The 16367-nt window shown below is 35.1% G+C and overlaps 2 protein-coding genes across 5 annotated transcripts; one reads left to right on the top strand and one right to left on the bottom strand.

The window, feature by feature from the left end:
* The first annotated feature begins 949 nt into the window (after positions 1-949).
* LOC115981243 lies at positions 950-8069 on the top strand. Its single transcript, XM_031103405.1, has 3 exons — positions 950-1400; positions 1810-3720; positions 7268-8069. Exons 2-3 carry the CDS (start codon positions 2149-2151, stop codon positions 7652-7654), a joined length of 1959 nt encoding a protein of 652 aa, XP_030959265.1. The 5' UTR covers positions 950-1400; positions 1810-2148; the 3' UTR covers positions 7655-8069.
* Positions 8070-8847: 778 nt separating this feature from the next.
* LOC115981507 lies at positions 8848-15768 on the bottom strand. Of its 4 annotated transcripts, none has more exons than XM_031103699.1 (9): positions 15601-15768; positions 14362-14882; positions 13328-13722; positions 11543-11792; positions 10374-10539; positions 10188-10290; positions 9899-10027; positions 9422-9637; positions 8848-9327 (listed from the first exon to the last, which is right to left on the bottom strand). In XM_031103699.1, exons 2-9 carry the CDS (start codon positions 14591-14593, stop codon positions 9049-9051), a joined length of 1770 nt encoding a protein of 589 aa, XP_030959559.1. In that variant the 5' UTR covers positions 14594-14882; positions 15601-15768; the 3' UTR covers positions 8848-9048. The 4 variants fall into 4 exon arrangements, with proteins under 4 accessions (XP_030959559.1, XP_030959557.1, XP_030959558.1 ...); XM_031103697.1 differs by having other exon boundaries at positions 15605-15768; XM_031103698.1 differs by lacking the exon at positions 15601-15768 and adding an exon at positions 15403-15498.
* Positions 15769-16367: the final 599 nt, after the last annotated feature.

Genomic DNA, 16367 nt, shown 5'->3' with positions numbered 1-16367 from the left:
TCCTATCTCAAAATCATGCTCTCTATTATCCTCCCTAATTAACATTTCTTTATTTATTTTTAACCTTCTTCTTCCTCTTTTTTGTTCCCTTAACTTAGATCAACTCACTTTTTCTTACCGTTTGAATACTTGCTCTCCTTAGTCGCCTATAAACATGAACAAATTAATAAGATCTACCCAAATAAAGTTTTATTTTTTAAAAAACTTATCAGCCTGCAAAATTCGTTAAGAATTTTATAATTAAATCTCATTGTCAAACCTATCAAGGAATGAAAATATTCCTTTTTCCACACTCATTGTAAGCATTTGCATTCGTCTATGCAAAAAAAAAAAAAAAAAAAAAAAAAAAAAGGTTTAAATGCAAAATTTTGACCAATCAACCTAAAAAAATGACATACATTAATTCATGTAAAGTTATGCATTTTTAAGAGTAAAGATAGAGAGTGAATAGTGGTTGTGAAATAAAATAGATAACCTAAAGTAGATATTTTTGAAAAGTAGTTATATAAAAAAAAAATTTAATTTTTTATATTAATATAGACATGTATTTTTTCACAAATTGGTACAAATGTCAAAATCCTTAAATTTTGGCAAACAAGTAATTTCCAAAAAAGAAGAAAAAAGTAGTAGAAAGTAGAAATTAGAAAGTAGAAAGTAGAAAGTAAAACTAGTGGTAATGTTTACTCCTAGTCCTAGGCCTCTAAAAATTCTATCACTGCACCAGAGAAGTAATAAACAACCGACGACTCACTCAACTCATTGAGAAACATTCAACAATGAACAAACAAAACCAAACCAAAGGAAAAAACACGCAACAACTTCACTTTTTTCTTTTTCACCGAGACAGTAAAAAACATTTTCATTAACTGCAAGCCATGGCATTTTAGGTAATATTCTCCAAAAACGGAGGGTAAATAACTTTTCTCTCTCTATAACAGAAGCAGAGAAAAAGCAAAAGTGACGAGACTCCACCTGAAAGAAAAATTACAGAGACACAGAGAGAGAGAGACAGAGATCTGAGTTGGCTGAGACCGAGTTAATAGAGAGACTGAGTTGGAGAGACCGAGTTGAGAGAAAGCTCTGTGTTGTGGTGTCAGAAATTAATGGTTGCTGTCGTTGTTTTTGAAGAAAGTTCGTACAGTACAACACACAAAAAGGACACGAAGAGCAGAGATGAGAAGAGGAGAGAGTTACGGAGCGATAGAGAGAAGATCCTAACCGTTGGATTAGATCCCAATCTCTGATACTCAACACCAACCGTCCGATTTAGCCCCTCTCTCTCTCTCTAGCTTAGCTCAAATTTTTTGGAGGTGAAGTGGAGAGAGAAAGAAAGCTTCACTGAAAACCGATCGCTCTCAAAATTCAACCTCTCTATATCTATCTAGCTCTCTCTCTCTGAGGTACTTTCTTGCATTCTTGTTCTACTTTTTCAATTTTAATTTAAGGGAAAATAAGGAAGTGAAATTTTTTGTTTGGTTGCTCGGAAAATGAGGAAAAGAAAATAAAGTGATACTTTTTTGGGATCCTTTCTTTTTCTGTGCTTTTATTAATTGAAAAATGAAAAAAATCGGCTATTTTTGGGCTTAGTTGAGTGGTAAAGTTTCCGATTTTGTTTAAACAATCTTTTTAGGTTCTGAATTTCTATTTCTGTCGTTTTCCGCTACTTTCTTAGTAACCAAACAGGGAGAGATTTGGACTTTTTTTGTTGTTGGTGAAAGTAATTTTGTAATCTTTAGTTTAGCTTTTCAAGGTTGATTTGAGCTGATTTTTTTTTGTTTGTTTGAATATATGTTTGTTTTTTTTGTATAGGTTCGAGCTCCGTGACAGCTTTACTGTACTGTGATGGAGCTCAAGATCAAGCTGTGTAAATTGGTTTTTGAGTTTGAGTTACAAAATCGGTGGAGATTTTCGCTATGCTAAAGAAATTTTGGGTAAGATTTGAATTTTCTACTGTTTGTTTAGCCATTTGAGGAATCTCTGCAAATATGAGATAATTTGAAGCTAAAAAGGGGCTAAGATAGTAAAAGAACCCTAGAATTTTAGCTCTGTAGCTTGAGTTTTCAGCAGAAATGGAAAGAACCATATAGTTGAAGAATTATTAAGAGAGGGAGAGAAAGTGTGTCAGAGAGATAGCAAGAAAAAGAATCAATGGAAGACTTTTCGAAATATGCTCATAGTTCAGCTCATTTGGCTGTGGCACGCCGTGACTATGCTGCCTTAAGGAACATTGTTTCTACCCTCCCTCGTGTTGCCAAGGCTGGGGAAGTTAACACTGAAGAGGAGTCTCTGGCTGCTGAGGTCCAGGCTGATGCCATTTCGGCTGTTATTGATCGCCGTGATGTTCCAGGTCGTGAGACTCCTTTGCACCTTGCGGTGCGCCTCCGGGACCCTGTATCAGCAGAGATTTTGATGGCAGCTGGTGCGGATTGGAGTCTCCAAAATGAGAATGGTTGGAGTGCTCTTCAAGAGGCGGTGTGCAATAGAGAGGAGTCAATTGCGATGATTATAGCAAGGCATTACCAGCCTCTTGCTTGGGCAAAATGGTGTCGGAGATTGCCACGTATTGTTGCCTCAGCAACTCGTATTCGTGATTTTTATATGGAGATAACTTTCCATTTTGAGAGCACGGTCATTCCATTTATTGGCCGTATTGCCCCTTCGGATACTTACCGCATTTGGAAGCGTGGTTCCAATCTCCGTGCTGATATGACTCTTGCTGGTTTTGATGGGTTTCGGATTCAAAGATCTGATCAAACATTTTTGTTTCTTGGAGAAGGTTACTCTTCAGAGGATGGTAATGTAAATTTGCAACCAGGTTCTTTGATTGTTCTTGCCCATAAGGAGAAGGAAATCACAAATGCTTTGGAAGGAGCTGGTGCTCAGCCAACAGAAGCTGAAGTTGCCCATGAAGTGGCATTGATGTCTCAGACAAATATGTATAGGCCAGGCATTGATGTTACTCAAGCTGAGCTTATTTCCCATTTGAATTGGAGGCGACAGGAAAGAACTGAGATGGTTGGGAATTGGAAGGCCAAAGTTTATGATATGCTTCATGTGATGGTGAGTGTTAAGTCAAGGCGGGTTCCAGGTGCCATGACTGATGAGGAACTTTTCTCTGTGGATGATGAAGAAAGGACGGCAAATGGTGAAAACAATGATGAGTATGATGATGTATTGACAGCTGAGGAAAGGATGCAACTGGATTCTGCACTTCGGATGGGGAACTCGGATGGTCCTTGTGAGGATGACGAACATGGGGTCGTTGAATGCCAAGAAAATGGTGAAGCCAATGGTGTTAGTAAGGATAAGAAAAGTTGGTTTGGTTGGAACAAGAAAGGTTCAAAGAATGCTGGTGATGACCCTGAGGATTCAAAGATTTTAAAGAAGTTTTCAAAGTTGGCCCCAGAAGGTAGCAATCATAAAGCACTGGATCATCAAAAATCAACATCTGAATTTCCCAAGGAGGATATGGGGGATAGTAAGAGGGGAAAGGATAAAAGCAGTAAAAAGAAAAAGAAGAAAGGGCCCACTAGTGAAACTAAGCATGAAAGCGAGTACAAAAAGGGTTTGAGACCTGTATTGTGGCTGACACCAGACTTCCCTTTGAAAACAGATGAGCTCCTGCCTCTACTTGACATCTTAGCGAACAAGGTCAAGGCTGTTAGGAGACTCAGGGAGCTTTTGACTACTAAGCTTCCTCATGGCACATTTCCTGTCAAGGTAATCCAAGACATCTCCTTTACTCATGTTATTACTGATACACCATCTTTACCAAACATTTTTTTATCAGTAAGGTTGATTTTCCATTATAACCATTGTACATGCTTGAATCACTTTTCTGCTTTTATTATGATTAATCTCCTTAATGCACTTCTTTGCCTGCCTCCATTGGTTTTCCTTTTTATTGGGATTGATTAGAAAAACCATTTTTTTGGTGGGGGGGTGGGGGGGATATCTCTTTTGCAGTTTTAAAAAAGGGTCATTGAGAAACAGTAAGTTGCAGTCCTTTTTGTTTCTAATGCAGTGTTTATGGCGAGAGAGGACTGTCCACACTTTTTGAGGATCATGAATCATTTGTTCGAAATTTGAAGCTATTGTTTTAATGTTCACTTTTGGACTGGATGGCTGCTACTGGTTGCTTTAGTTTTATTCATTATTTGACTTATTATTAGATTTTCGAAATTTTACAGGTTAGGGTTTGTGTGTGCGTGTGCAAGTGTGTGTATTATGGTATTTCTCTCTTATACTTGTGTACTTAAGCCCCATTGTTGACATGTTATAGTCAATTATTTTTTTTGATAAGTAGACATGTCATAGTCAATTATTACCTTATGGAAAAGAAAAATGATGGAAAACATATTATGTCTCAAATGAACTTTGAAACTAGGAATTTCTGGCCTGAGAGTTTTCTTTCCATTAGCTGAACCACCAAATCATAATTTGCTGAAAACATTTTGGAATTTTAGTCCATTTCTCTAGAACTGCAATCCTTACAGGCATCATTAATGATAAATCATGTTGAATTTGATCGTGTTCTCATATGCCACTGGAGTGATCTTAAGTTTGTTAAGGCAAAGTACACGTCAGGGAGAGACTGAACCGAAATAGGAAAAATAGGATGGTCTTGTTGAAATAGTTTTTGACTGCGGCGAAACAGCTTTCATACAAGTCTTTTTTTTTTCTTTTTTTTTTGGGGGGGGGGGGGGGGGGGGGGGGGAGGGTAAGGGGGAAAAAGAGTTGGAGAAAATACAGAATATTGTTGCACTCTCAATGAAGATATAAGGTAGATTTTCAATGTAGTCAATCTATTTGGAAGTGTATCAAGGTGAGTTTCTTGTTTGATCTTTTTCTCAAAATTTGAAATATGTTTTACCCATTTTGTTGAGGATTTATTACTAAAGCATTGACTGAGTGAGGTCACAGCATTAAGATATCAACAAGCTCATTTTCCAATTTTAATCAAAAAGAGAGGGAAAAAAAGGTGTAAGAGGGAAATAATGGACTTAGAGATATGTAATTAAGGAATTCCTTGTGAGTTTGCCTGTGTGGTATGGATGTTATAGTTTCTTCTGAAGGATGGGGCAGTAAAACTGTGAGCATTCATATAACTTAGGTAACCTTTATGGCATACTTAAAGGAATCATATGTAGCTACTTTCGACTGATTACCTTTTTTTTTTGGGGTTTTTTTTTTTTTTTTTTTTTTGGGGGGGGGGTGGGGGGGTTTGATTGTGTAAGTACTAAATAACAACTATTATATTAGAAAAAGAGGAAATCTATACATACAAGCAATGTACAAAAATTGAAAGATAAGAATAGATTTTAGTACTGGTCTCTAAACTTGAAGAACTGTGTTCTGGTTTAGGTTCCATGTCATATGCTATTGTCTATTAATTGTTTACCAGGAGGTTTATGTAGGATGTTTGAAGGACTATATAATTAATGGGTTTGGGTGCTTTTGCTAGCTACAATTTATTGTAGTTTCGTGTGCAGTTTTGGGCTTACTTTTAGGTTGCTTTATGGCATGGCTTGGGAATACACTTAATTGGTGTAGCTTATCCTGGGGCTTCTCTTGCTTGGCCTTATGCTTAGAACTAGTTCTGAAATATCCAAGTTGGATTTGAACCTATAATATATCATAGATGATGTGTGTCCAGTCCTACCTCATGAACACCCTCCCCTCCACCCCTCCACACTGCCCTTCCACATGGAAAAAGAAGAAAGCAGTCAGAAGGAATCCTCAGTTTTTGAATGAGGAACAAGTAACTAATAGGTACCTAGGCTGAACACATGCACCCTTTCATGGAATTTTTGGCACACATATATATACGTTGTGTGTGTAACCAGATTGTGGGATTTGTGTGAATCTATCTTAATTTTACACCTCAAACATGTTCTCTAAAGTTTACTTAACAGTGTTTAGATCACTAAATAATGCCACTCTGGCTTTCAATCTTGGTAACATCTTCTGGTTGTATAGTTCCTATTGTATGTGTGAATATAACACTGATAATTTAGTTGTACTGAGGATTTCAATGCAAGGGGTTTTTTTTTTTTTTTTTCCAGGATAAAAAAAATTGCAGTCTTCAGTTACTGTAATTCAGAAACCTTCCTTATTATGATCCTAATTGCTGTTGCAAATGATACCTTCTAGGAGCAAGTTTGGTAGCCCACTACTAAGCATAAAATTGATGTATAGTATACCCACCCACATAATAAGATAATGATGATGGCTTGGAAATGTATAGAAATTATAGTATGGCTTAATATATAGTATACACTCTCTAATGCCTACCTTTTTTGTTTATTGATTTTTTTGTTGGGGTGGTTGGGGTGGGTGTAGGAGGGTTGGGATGATATGAACAATATATTGTCAAGTCAATCAAGTGATCTAATAACCAATCAGATTTTGTCATCACACAATCAGTTTTAGTTCATCATTGTTCACCATTATTCCTCATCATTTGTTGTAATCCTTGCTTTTTTTCTAAATATTCACTTAGTTGATGCAATTGGGATGATTTGATCAATTTATTTTTGAGCTTAAAATTTAAAAATTAACTTGAAAGGGATAAAATAAGGAAAAGAAAATTTTGAAGGATCACAACTCGAGCAAACACATTCAAAGAGAGAGAGGAGAGAGAGAGAGAGAGAGAGAGAGAGAAGGGGGGGGGGGGGAGATAAAAAGACAAGAAAAGTTATCAAATTCAAAAGTTTTCCTTTTATGGAGTGGGCCTGACAGTGGAATTAAAAATCAATGAAACCCATTTCTGTAAAGACAAGTCATATGGTTTAAGGATTGTGTTTGTCTCTAAGCAATAAATGATTCTTATTGAAGTCTCTACCTCTATTCATGTATGACTTTTACCTTCTCGTGGTGACTCAAGGTTGCCTATTCTATACTTTGGCTTTAACTTTGCTGCATTTTACACAAACTCATTTATTTTATGAGCTACTCTAGATGACATTTTGGGCCAACTCTTTTCAGGTTATAATCCACCCATTCATAACTCATAATCAGTGTAGCAAATGATGACCGAGGTTTCTATGTAGATTTTAGTGAGGATAAATTGCTCTCCATTACTAAGGCTATTGATCTCATTCCTCATAGTTATATCCGAATTATGTTTTTTGCTTTTTATTTGATATTATGTTGATCATTCATTGCTCTAAAACAGAAAATTATATGTAATAACTATGTCTAGACTATTTTGCATTCTAGCTTCTGCTTATGGATATAATTGTAACATGTTATTTCTCTTCCGTAGGTTGCAATACCAATTGTCCCCACTATTAGAGTCCTTGTTACTTTTACAAAATTTGAAGAGCTTCAGCCATCAGAGGAATTTTCAACCCCTCTCTCCAGCCCAGCTCATTTCCAGGATGCCAAGTCCAAGGACTCAGAAGGCTCTGTGTCATGGATTTCATGGATGAGAGGGAGTCGTGGTGGGCAATCTAGTGACAGTGACAGTCACCGGTATAAGGATGAGGTTGACCCTTTCCTCATACCATCAGACTATACTTGGGTTGATGCAAATGAGAAGAAGCGCCGCTTGAAAGCAAAGAAAGCCAAGAGCAAGAAACATAGGAAACAGGCAGCAGCAAGAAACGGGGAAGGGACAACACATCAGGCCAGTGAAGAAGTTGAAGAATAATTATGTTAAAATCTCTCTGGCACTTCCCCACTTTCAGGTCCATTGCGACGGAGAGGGAGGTTTATAACTCCTGTGCGCACCCAGACCTTCAATTTTCCCTCTGGATAATTTGGTTGGTGGATGATTGGTAGGCAATCAATTTGTTTTTCTTTAAGAAGAGCCTTGTCTTCATGATCAGTTATTGTATTGTTATGGGAAGTGAGATTATAGAGAAGCAGGGTCTTCTCGTTTCTCTGATAGTTTGTTTTCATTCTAATTTTTCGTAGACGCCAATCTTGTATCTAAGTCATTAACAGTTTCACATTTTTTTTGTGATTGGTCTTTATCTCTCTCAATTCTAGCTCAAAGTAATAACTATTCGTTCCAGCTCACTTTATTTTTTAAGGAAAATTTAATGGAAATATTTTCACTCTTTAAGGAGTAATTGTATGATTTTGTTACAAGTAGATCACCCTTCACGATATGGTGTCTGTTATTGAGAGTATATTGTATCAGTTGAATGGCAATGGACAAAATCAGAAGGATGCAATCAGAATCTGGTTGTCCTGGCCAATGAATTATAAAGCGTGAATTCCTCCATCCCTAGTAATAATATGTTCATCTAAAATAATATGAATGTGTTCTTTAGGATTGTAGAGTGGGGATAGGGATGTCAAAAAGATCATGTGAAGGCACATCAAAAAGGGCATCAAGCGTAAGTCTTGGGCCTTTATTTATAGGCAACGAGATTCTCTATATTAAAAGTAGAGCTAATGTCATAATTAGGTGAAATGTCTTCGGTAAATCCATGTAAAATCAAAATTTGTTTGTCAGCCAAAGAACCGAAAAGCTCTGAATTACTCGTGTTCTGGTACTGGTAGGAACAATATACTCATCTAAATTATTGGAATGGCATTTTTGGGATTGACTTTCTAAAATTTGGAGAGAGAGGCTTGGGGATGTAATTCTAATTCCATGACAAGAAATAAAAACCTGACATTTTTATCAGAAAAATAATGGCACATGGTTGAGGTGGACTAGATAATATAATGTTGACCATTCAGTTTTGGTTGGAAAGCTCATGAGGCTTCTTTGAACAATTTGTACTGTGACAATTCAATTGCAAAAAGTAGAGAGGAAGCCCACCCTGGTTAATTTGTTAGTGTATTAACGGCACAAAAAATAGTAACAATAATAACAGAAGACTATAACAGTTGAATGTAATATATATGTACTCATTTTATTTAGAACCTTCGTGTACATCAAGAGTATATACAAACTTGTTTCTCAAAAAAAAAAGAGTATATACAAACACATCATCATGCCAAAAAATGACTGCCCATATACAGAACAAAAACTGTTCAACCATTGCCCAAATTTACATACCAATCTAACTGACAGGATTAGCTAAATCTCTACCAAAATCGATCTTTGTTAACACTTAAGTATCCAGCCATTACTTTTCCCCCAGTATTCCTCATTCCATCTATAAGGAAACACCAAGTGGAACCTAAAGCTCCAATGAAAAAGTCAGCTTCCGTTGCCATTAAGAAATTGACGAGGGGATAATTTGTGCTAGTCTCCCTACCAAGGCTCGATTCATAACTGGCCATTGTCATGTTTCCCACTTGCCGTGTCACATTTGTGTAGTAAAAGTTCCAATTAGAATAGCTTTTGGATTTGTCAATGACTTCCTGGATTGAAGTTCGAGTATTAATATATGATTTAGAGCATAAACTCTCAGTGCTAGAGTTAAGATAAAGAAAAGTAGATGCAACAATTGTAAACCTGCATTTCAGTTGAAAGCCAAATGCCGTTGAGGTGTGGGAAGCGCTTCCTAATGCGGTCAGCAAGATGCATGTACTCTTCAAATTCAACTACCTTCATTTCGCATGCTTTGTCTCCCATTCTTACATGCATGCTTAGCAGTGGCCTAGGGATCCATGGTTTATGACTTGACCATACATAATCTTCAATATCAGAATTTGGCTTGTTTGTAAATTCCTGCAACAAGAGTGTTTACATAAGGCTTAAGTGCTTAATTATTTGATTTAAACTTCTATATTTATATGATGGAACTCCACCAGTAAAAAGGTTAAAAAGCTCATTCTACCACCAAGATAAGATAAGAGAGAGAAAGAGAGAGAGAGAGAGAGAGAGCTTTCAAATTCCACTACAATTTGAAATTGGAGAATGATGCCTATATTTCTTCCCTTCTTTTCTCTAAACCGATAAGTAATGCACAAGGGCTTAAGATCAACAAACCTTTGGCCATTCCTTGCCAAGACTTTTCAGAACTAATTTTGCAGCTTCCTTTCCAAATGCAGCATGGTGGGCAACATTTAATAAGCCACACATGTACTCTGATTGAAATCTCATCAAGTAGCGCACTGCCTGCCAACAATGTTGACAGAATTATAGTCAGTAGGTTTCACAATGTTAATTCCTTTTACAACTATAATAAGTCCATGAGTATAGGAGATTCCATGGTTCATCTTGGCAAACCATAAAAACTGAAAATATCAATCCTTTCCAGAAGAAATTTAAGATGTACCTGTGACCTCCACCACCTGCGATCCATCTTGCGATGATAAGCAATCAAGCTCCCATTTATTTCTGTTGTTGGTTGCAAATAAGCCCAAGGATCACCCCATAACCTGCACTAACAATTGACATTAATGAAATGAGACATGGATCTGAGAGCAGGTTAAGTTAAATGCTTAGATATGCAGCAGCTTGCCTAGGAGTCCGTCCAGTCCATATTTCCTTTGAACTGTAATTTTCTTTTGCAGTTATGATTCCTCTTTTCCATGCCTCATCACTCCCCAACAGATCAAATGCACGGTCTCGGCATTCTTGAGATGTTTCTGGAAAGAAATAGCAAGACCAGCTGGCGCGGGAGGAACCTACAGAGAACACTTGGTATGTATTAGTATCAAGGGTTTGTTAAATATTAGCATTGATACACCATGTTGAATATGCTAGTATGGATGCGGAAGCAAAAACATAAAGTATAGAACACAATAACACACGAGAGTTGCGTGGTTCAGCCTAACGGCCTACATCTACGGAGAAAACCCTAAAGGGCTACATCAATAATATATTATAGTATAGTACAAATCCTATATTACAATAAATCATAACATGTGTATATATAGTAGATTAAACCCTAGACTAATAGACTTCTAGTACAAGTAGGAGACTTGGCTTGCACACAAAGTAGAATTAAGCTTGGGCCTATGCTAATGTGCTAATATATCTCTAACAGGGTTAAATGTTACATTATCCACTTGTATTCTCACACTAACTAGACAAAGCTTTGTCTACCAAACTTTCACAAATTACAAAAGCATACTATGACTCTTATTTACAAGAACTTCACACCACCCTACTTTTCTTCTTACTAAAGTGCAATTACCTTTCTTATATAAGAACTATTGCACCTCCTTACTATTTCACTTATTAATGTAGATTCAAAAAACAATGAAAAAACCTCCAAACCTACCACCTCATAGACAAGACCCTACAATGCAAATATCATGTTGATGCATTTCCTAAAACTGGCTAGAATATATGACATAATATAAATGGCAGGATATTGTCATGATTAGATGATTATTATCTCCTTAGTTGAACACTAATTTTAAAAATTTCCCAAAAAATTTAATACTGTAAATCTAATCATCCAAAGCTATAAACACTTAGTTCTTCTAAGAGGAAAACAATTATCATTAGATTTCAACTTTTTATACATAGATCTTCTAAGACAAAAGTAATTACCATAAGATTTTCAACCATCCACCCAAAACATGAACAAAAAAACATAAAATCAACTTGGATATCATTCTTAATAAAGATGGTTGCCAAGAAAGGTATATGATTAATTAAATGAATCACAACTGTTTATACCTTTACATCCATCATGGTCAGCCCGATTATAGAAGTTGGTAACAAGGACCCTTTTCTCATTAATTGCAATAGCAAGAAGACCACACATTCCAGCAAGCTGTGCTCCAATACCAAATCCAGGTAATCTCTCCCAGTCAGCTACAAGAAATTTTACATTTGGATCCCTGCAGTTCAATGGATGCTGATGCAGCCATATGTCCCGTTGCACCTTTCTAGTATAGGGATAGTTTTCTTCATCTGACCCTGTAATCTGCAAATTTAAGTCATAAATTAAAAGGTCATCATTGCCTTTTTGCTTATGGGCCATAAACTGACTGATCAGACATGTTTATTCCATGGTTATATGAGAAGTCTGGAACTAAGAGATGATCAATGGGTGATTAATTTTCATTTTGCAAAGCCCTGAAATGAATGTATTAGTCGAAAATCGGCATTGAGAATATTTACCTAGGGGAAAAGATTTTGATGTGAACTCATTTCAGATTAATAAAATGATTTCACTAATAGTGTTTCCACAACATTCGGTAAATAATATATACGTATACTTTAACAACATCATGTGCTTTATGATTACAATGATGTTATTGGAACTTGTGTATGTGATCAAGAACCCAATTAAAGTTTAATTGATTCTGTCTATTGTGAGGAAGAAACTAAAATGGAACCAAAGGGATCACCTACATCTTCAACTACTAAGAAACAAAAGACACATGATTTTGCATGTTTTATTAAATCAGAAAAGACAAAATGCACATTTTTTATATCCATGTGATAAATGACTTAGAACTGTGTATTAGTTGTGAAAAAGGTGCATGGATTATGAACATTAATCTACAGGTTCAATTTCATAGATATTACCTAATCACTATCCATTTTGGCATGGGACTTTTGTTGTAATCTCAATTATGCAGGCCATGCATATCTAATAATGAGCCTTGTAGAAAATGTATATTGAATATTATACCTCTTTATGCTTACATGTGAGATTCAATGTAAGTACAAATATTACTTCAATCAATATTATTACTTGTTTAGTAGATAAAAATGTGCTTGACTATGATATAAAATTGAAGTCAAACAAGTATTTTGGTCCCTAAACTATCCGTTAGAGTTCAATTTCATTCTTCAACTATCAATTGCATCAATTTAATATCCCAACTCCCAAATTATCAAAACGACTTCACATTACCCTTTCCTCCATTTTCCATCAATTGTTAAAATGGTACAAATGATGACTTCAAAGTCTTTTGTCTCATATTGGTGAGGATTAAAGTTAACTACACGTCAAATTACTCTATTTATTAAGAAATTTTGTAGAAATTACTCTATTTCTAAGAGAATTGAGGACAAGGATAACATTTAACTATTTTCAAAACTTCAAAGACTAAATTGACACAATTAACAATCTAGTTATGAAAATGAACTCTGATGCATAGTTTAGGAACTAAAATTGTAGTTTAACCCAGATTTTATTTATTTATTTTTTTTTAAATAGAAAGAAAAGGATTATCATTTAAATTTAGCATTTTTGCTCAGTAAAAACAGGGTTATTGTTAAAAACAAGAATTGATTGTTTAAATTTCTGGTGCTTGTCATGAATTGCTTGATTACAAAAATAAATCAAATACATATACAACATTCGAAAATTCATAAGTTCACATATATTAGAAAAAATCATATATTACAAATGCATGCTTAAATGTACTAATGTAGAAGATTTCTAGAGGAATATTCAAAGTTAAAACTTTGCTATGAAATTGTTTATCATAGATCATAGAAACATACCCAAGGAGGGTAAGCACCTTCAGATATAACCCGATGCCTAAAGTATGTCATCTGCTCATTAGTTGTAGCTGCTGGGTTCATGTCTAACACTCCCTTCCAACCAGTCCAAGGAGGGAAACTCTCATTCCCAGGACGCCTATCGAGACGCTCATTTACTTGTGTTCTCAACTTGCAGTTTTCCAAATGAGGGGCATTTGGCACATTGGATCTGCTTAGTCTCAGCTGCTTCAAGTATTCACTTTCTTCATCTACTGATTTAGTCAGCTTGGCACTCCAAGCTGAATACAACAGGGAAACTCTCTCATCATCTGTCCTTTCTTTAACACTTCGTGAATCCACCTCTAGTCTCTCTGTTTCCTTTGGTTTAAAATTGCAATCTGTACTCGTAACAATATCTTTAACCCCAAAAATGAAAAAAGAAAAGTTGTAAGTATGACATTAGTGTAAATTATTAGTAATCAAGAATGAGCATTCTTCAAAGCAAATTAATGACCAAACTCATTAAATTAGTTCCATATAGTTTGCTTCTTCATTATTACTTATCTAGAAACCAAAAGTATGGTTTAGATTAAATTATTAACTACTACATCAAAAAGTAGGTACTACTGGCTTCTATTGGAAGTATATAAAGGAAAGTTAGTGGGTGGACTTTATTAAACTAGAGTCTAGACTATGATCTAGCAACTTCAGTCAAAGTCAATTATGGAAGTGAAAACCAAATGTATTTAACAAGCTAATTCTACCTTTAGCTTGCGTCTAATACACCCTTTAATCATTCTCATTCATGAACTTCCACCTGAATACCGACTTTCCTAATTGCCAACTTCTGACTAAACTTTTTGCAAACAGCAAGAATTGAAATTAATTATCAAAATAAATTCAGCCAAATAATAATTTCCTAAATCTTTATTGCTCCTGAAAATTTGTTATTAAAAGAGCAGCCCAAAATAAATTATATATAAATAAATAAATAAATAAAAAAGAACAAGAACAAGAACAAGAATTATCAAAGAAACCAAGAAAATTTCACTTACTGAAAATTTCTGAACCTGAATTCCTTGGTGAGGCACCCGGGGACATGGTTGATAATGAAAACCCACCAAACTCAAAGGAACCAAATGAAGTGAGAGCAGCCAGGAACAAAGAGGTGAGGCAGACTCCACAGAGAAAACCCACCACACAAATTTGGCATGGAAATGAACTCCCCATCTGCAAAGCCTTTTGTGAAAGAACTTTCTCAAGAGACTTCTGGCTTGATATCTCCATACTTTCCTCTAACCTTTTTCCCAAGTAATACTAAATTTGGGAACAGAGAACCCCAAACAGCTTTGGTGATCTTCTAAACTTTTATGGAATGCCAACTAACTCATAACTACACTCACATGAAACCATCCTCAACTTTTTCTGCTTATGCCTATGAGATCATTCATAACCAACAATTCTTGAAAATGGGCTTATCTTCAAATACTCCAAGAACCAACCAAAATCACAGAATTGTCAATCTCAACCATCGACTCATCTTAAACTCTGTGGTCCAACTCTATCTTCCTTACAACTGCAAAATAAATGATAATCCTAATTAGATATCACAATTCACAAGAATATGTTTACTTCAAAACTAAATAAATAAGAAGAAGAGAGAAACCAGCATTAAGGGGGAAAAAAGCAACAAAATTTAAATTTACAGGAGACAAAAAAATAATAAATAAATTTTAAACAAGTCAATTAACTTTCAAGAAAAATAATTTACAGAAAACTCTGCAGAATGAGAAGAAAATAAAAAAGTCAACATACATACACAGACCCATTAAACTTTTATAAACAATTATGCAAAAAAATTTGTTCTTGAATGAATTGAAATAAGCATAAGTACAACCATGTCAAACATAAAATTGGGTTTGCAATAACTTTTAAAGGGGAAAAGGACAAATAAGCTACACATGCACTCTTTTTTTTTTTTCTTTTTTTTTTTTTTTCTCTACTCTGAAAATCATGGAGAGAAAGTGGAGCCAACAACAGATGGACTATTATCAAACATTAAGGATTGCATGAAGAAACTTGCTAAAGAGGACAACCATGCAGTCTAAGAGAAGATAAGAATCCACAAAAGCAATCACCCGAAAGCACTAAAAACAGTAAGGTTGGTTTTGCTTTAATAATATTTAATAGTAACAGTGTAAAAAAAATGGAATTACAACCAAACAAAACCAAGAAACACAGTACAATCACTGTTATAAAGAGAGAGAGAGTGGGCATTGGGAAGGTGACCATACTCACTTTCTCAAGAAACAAGCAGACACATCAACCTCTGAAGATTTACAGTATGTAACATCATTCAATTGGGGTTTGGGTTTTAGATATTTGTGCATGTGGTGCAGTCTCTACTTGTGTTGTGTCAGAGTAGAATTAGGTAAGATGATCATACAATACAAGTTGCTGTGCACAACTACACACTAAAATAGAGAAGTGGAATCACTTGGTGCAGGTAGAATATAGTGCTTTACCATTGGACCCCAGTGTTCTTTATTTTTAGTTACTGGACCCCACCTATCACTACTATTAGAAAGTAATAATTAACCGCTGTCCATTCCAAACTCTTATGTTGATTAATCTCATATTTGAGTTGTGGATAGTCTCGTGACGACAGCCAAAAAAAAATAAAAAAAACAAGCGATTCACAATATTTATTTATCAAATTTTAAATGGTAAGTTATTTGAGATTTATATTTGAATTTAGTACTGAAATTATTTTTTTCCCTATTAGTAATAGCAAGTAACATCTTATCACTTAAAATTATTGTAAAAATATTATAAAAATATTGTAAAGATAACATTTTTCAAAAAAACTAAAAACTCATCGCATATCTTTGTTGAGATGGTCACTCTATAAGTATAAGTGTTTGTAGAGTGTGAGGAGTAAGCGTCGGGTTTAAGTCTCTAAAATGAAGTTTCACACGCACACACACACATATATATATATATATATATATATATATACAAAATGTTTGATTTTGATAGACACAAACGATGATTTTAAATT

Source organism: Quercus lobata, chromosome 3 (genome assembly GCF_001633185.2).
Source record: "Quercus lobata isolate SW786 chromosome 3, ValleyOak3.0 Primary Assembly, whole genome shotgun sequence".
Taxonomy (NCBI): Eukaryota; Viridiplantae; Streptophyta; class Magnoliopsida; order Fagales; family Fagaceae; genus Quercus; species Quercus lobata.
Note: the sequence above shows the minus strand (reverse complement) of the source record. Positions and strands in the feature narration are given on the sequence as shown.

Bases quoted from the DNA above. Each gene is read 5' to 3' on its own strand.
- LOC115981243 (XM_031103405.1), top strand. From the start codon at position 2,149: ATGGAAGACTTTTCGAAATATGCTCATAGTTCAGCTCATTTGGCTGTG. The intron at 3,721-7,267 runs GTAATCCAAGAC...TCTCTTCCGTAG, and splicing joins ATGGCACATTTCCTGTCAAG to GTTGCAATACCAATTGTCCC.
- LOC115981507 (XM_031103699.1), bottom strand. From the start codon at position 14,593: ATGGAGATATCAAGCCAGAAGTCTCTTGAGAAAGTTCTTTCACAAAAG. The intron at 13,723-14,361 runs GTAAGTGAAATT...TTGGGGTTAAAG, and splicing joins TTCAGGTTCAGAAATTTTCA to ATATTGTTACGAGTACAGAT. The intron at 9,638-9,898 runs GTTTGTTGATCT...CTCTTGTTGCAG, and splicing joins TTGGCAAGGAATGGCCAAAG to GAATTTACAAACAAGCCAAA.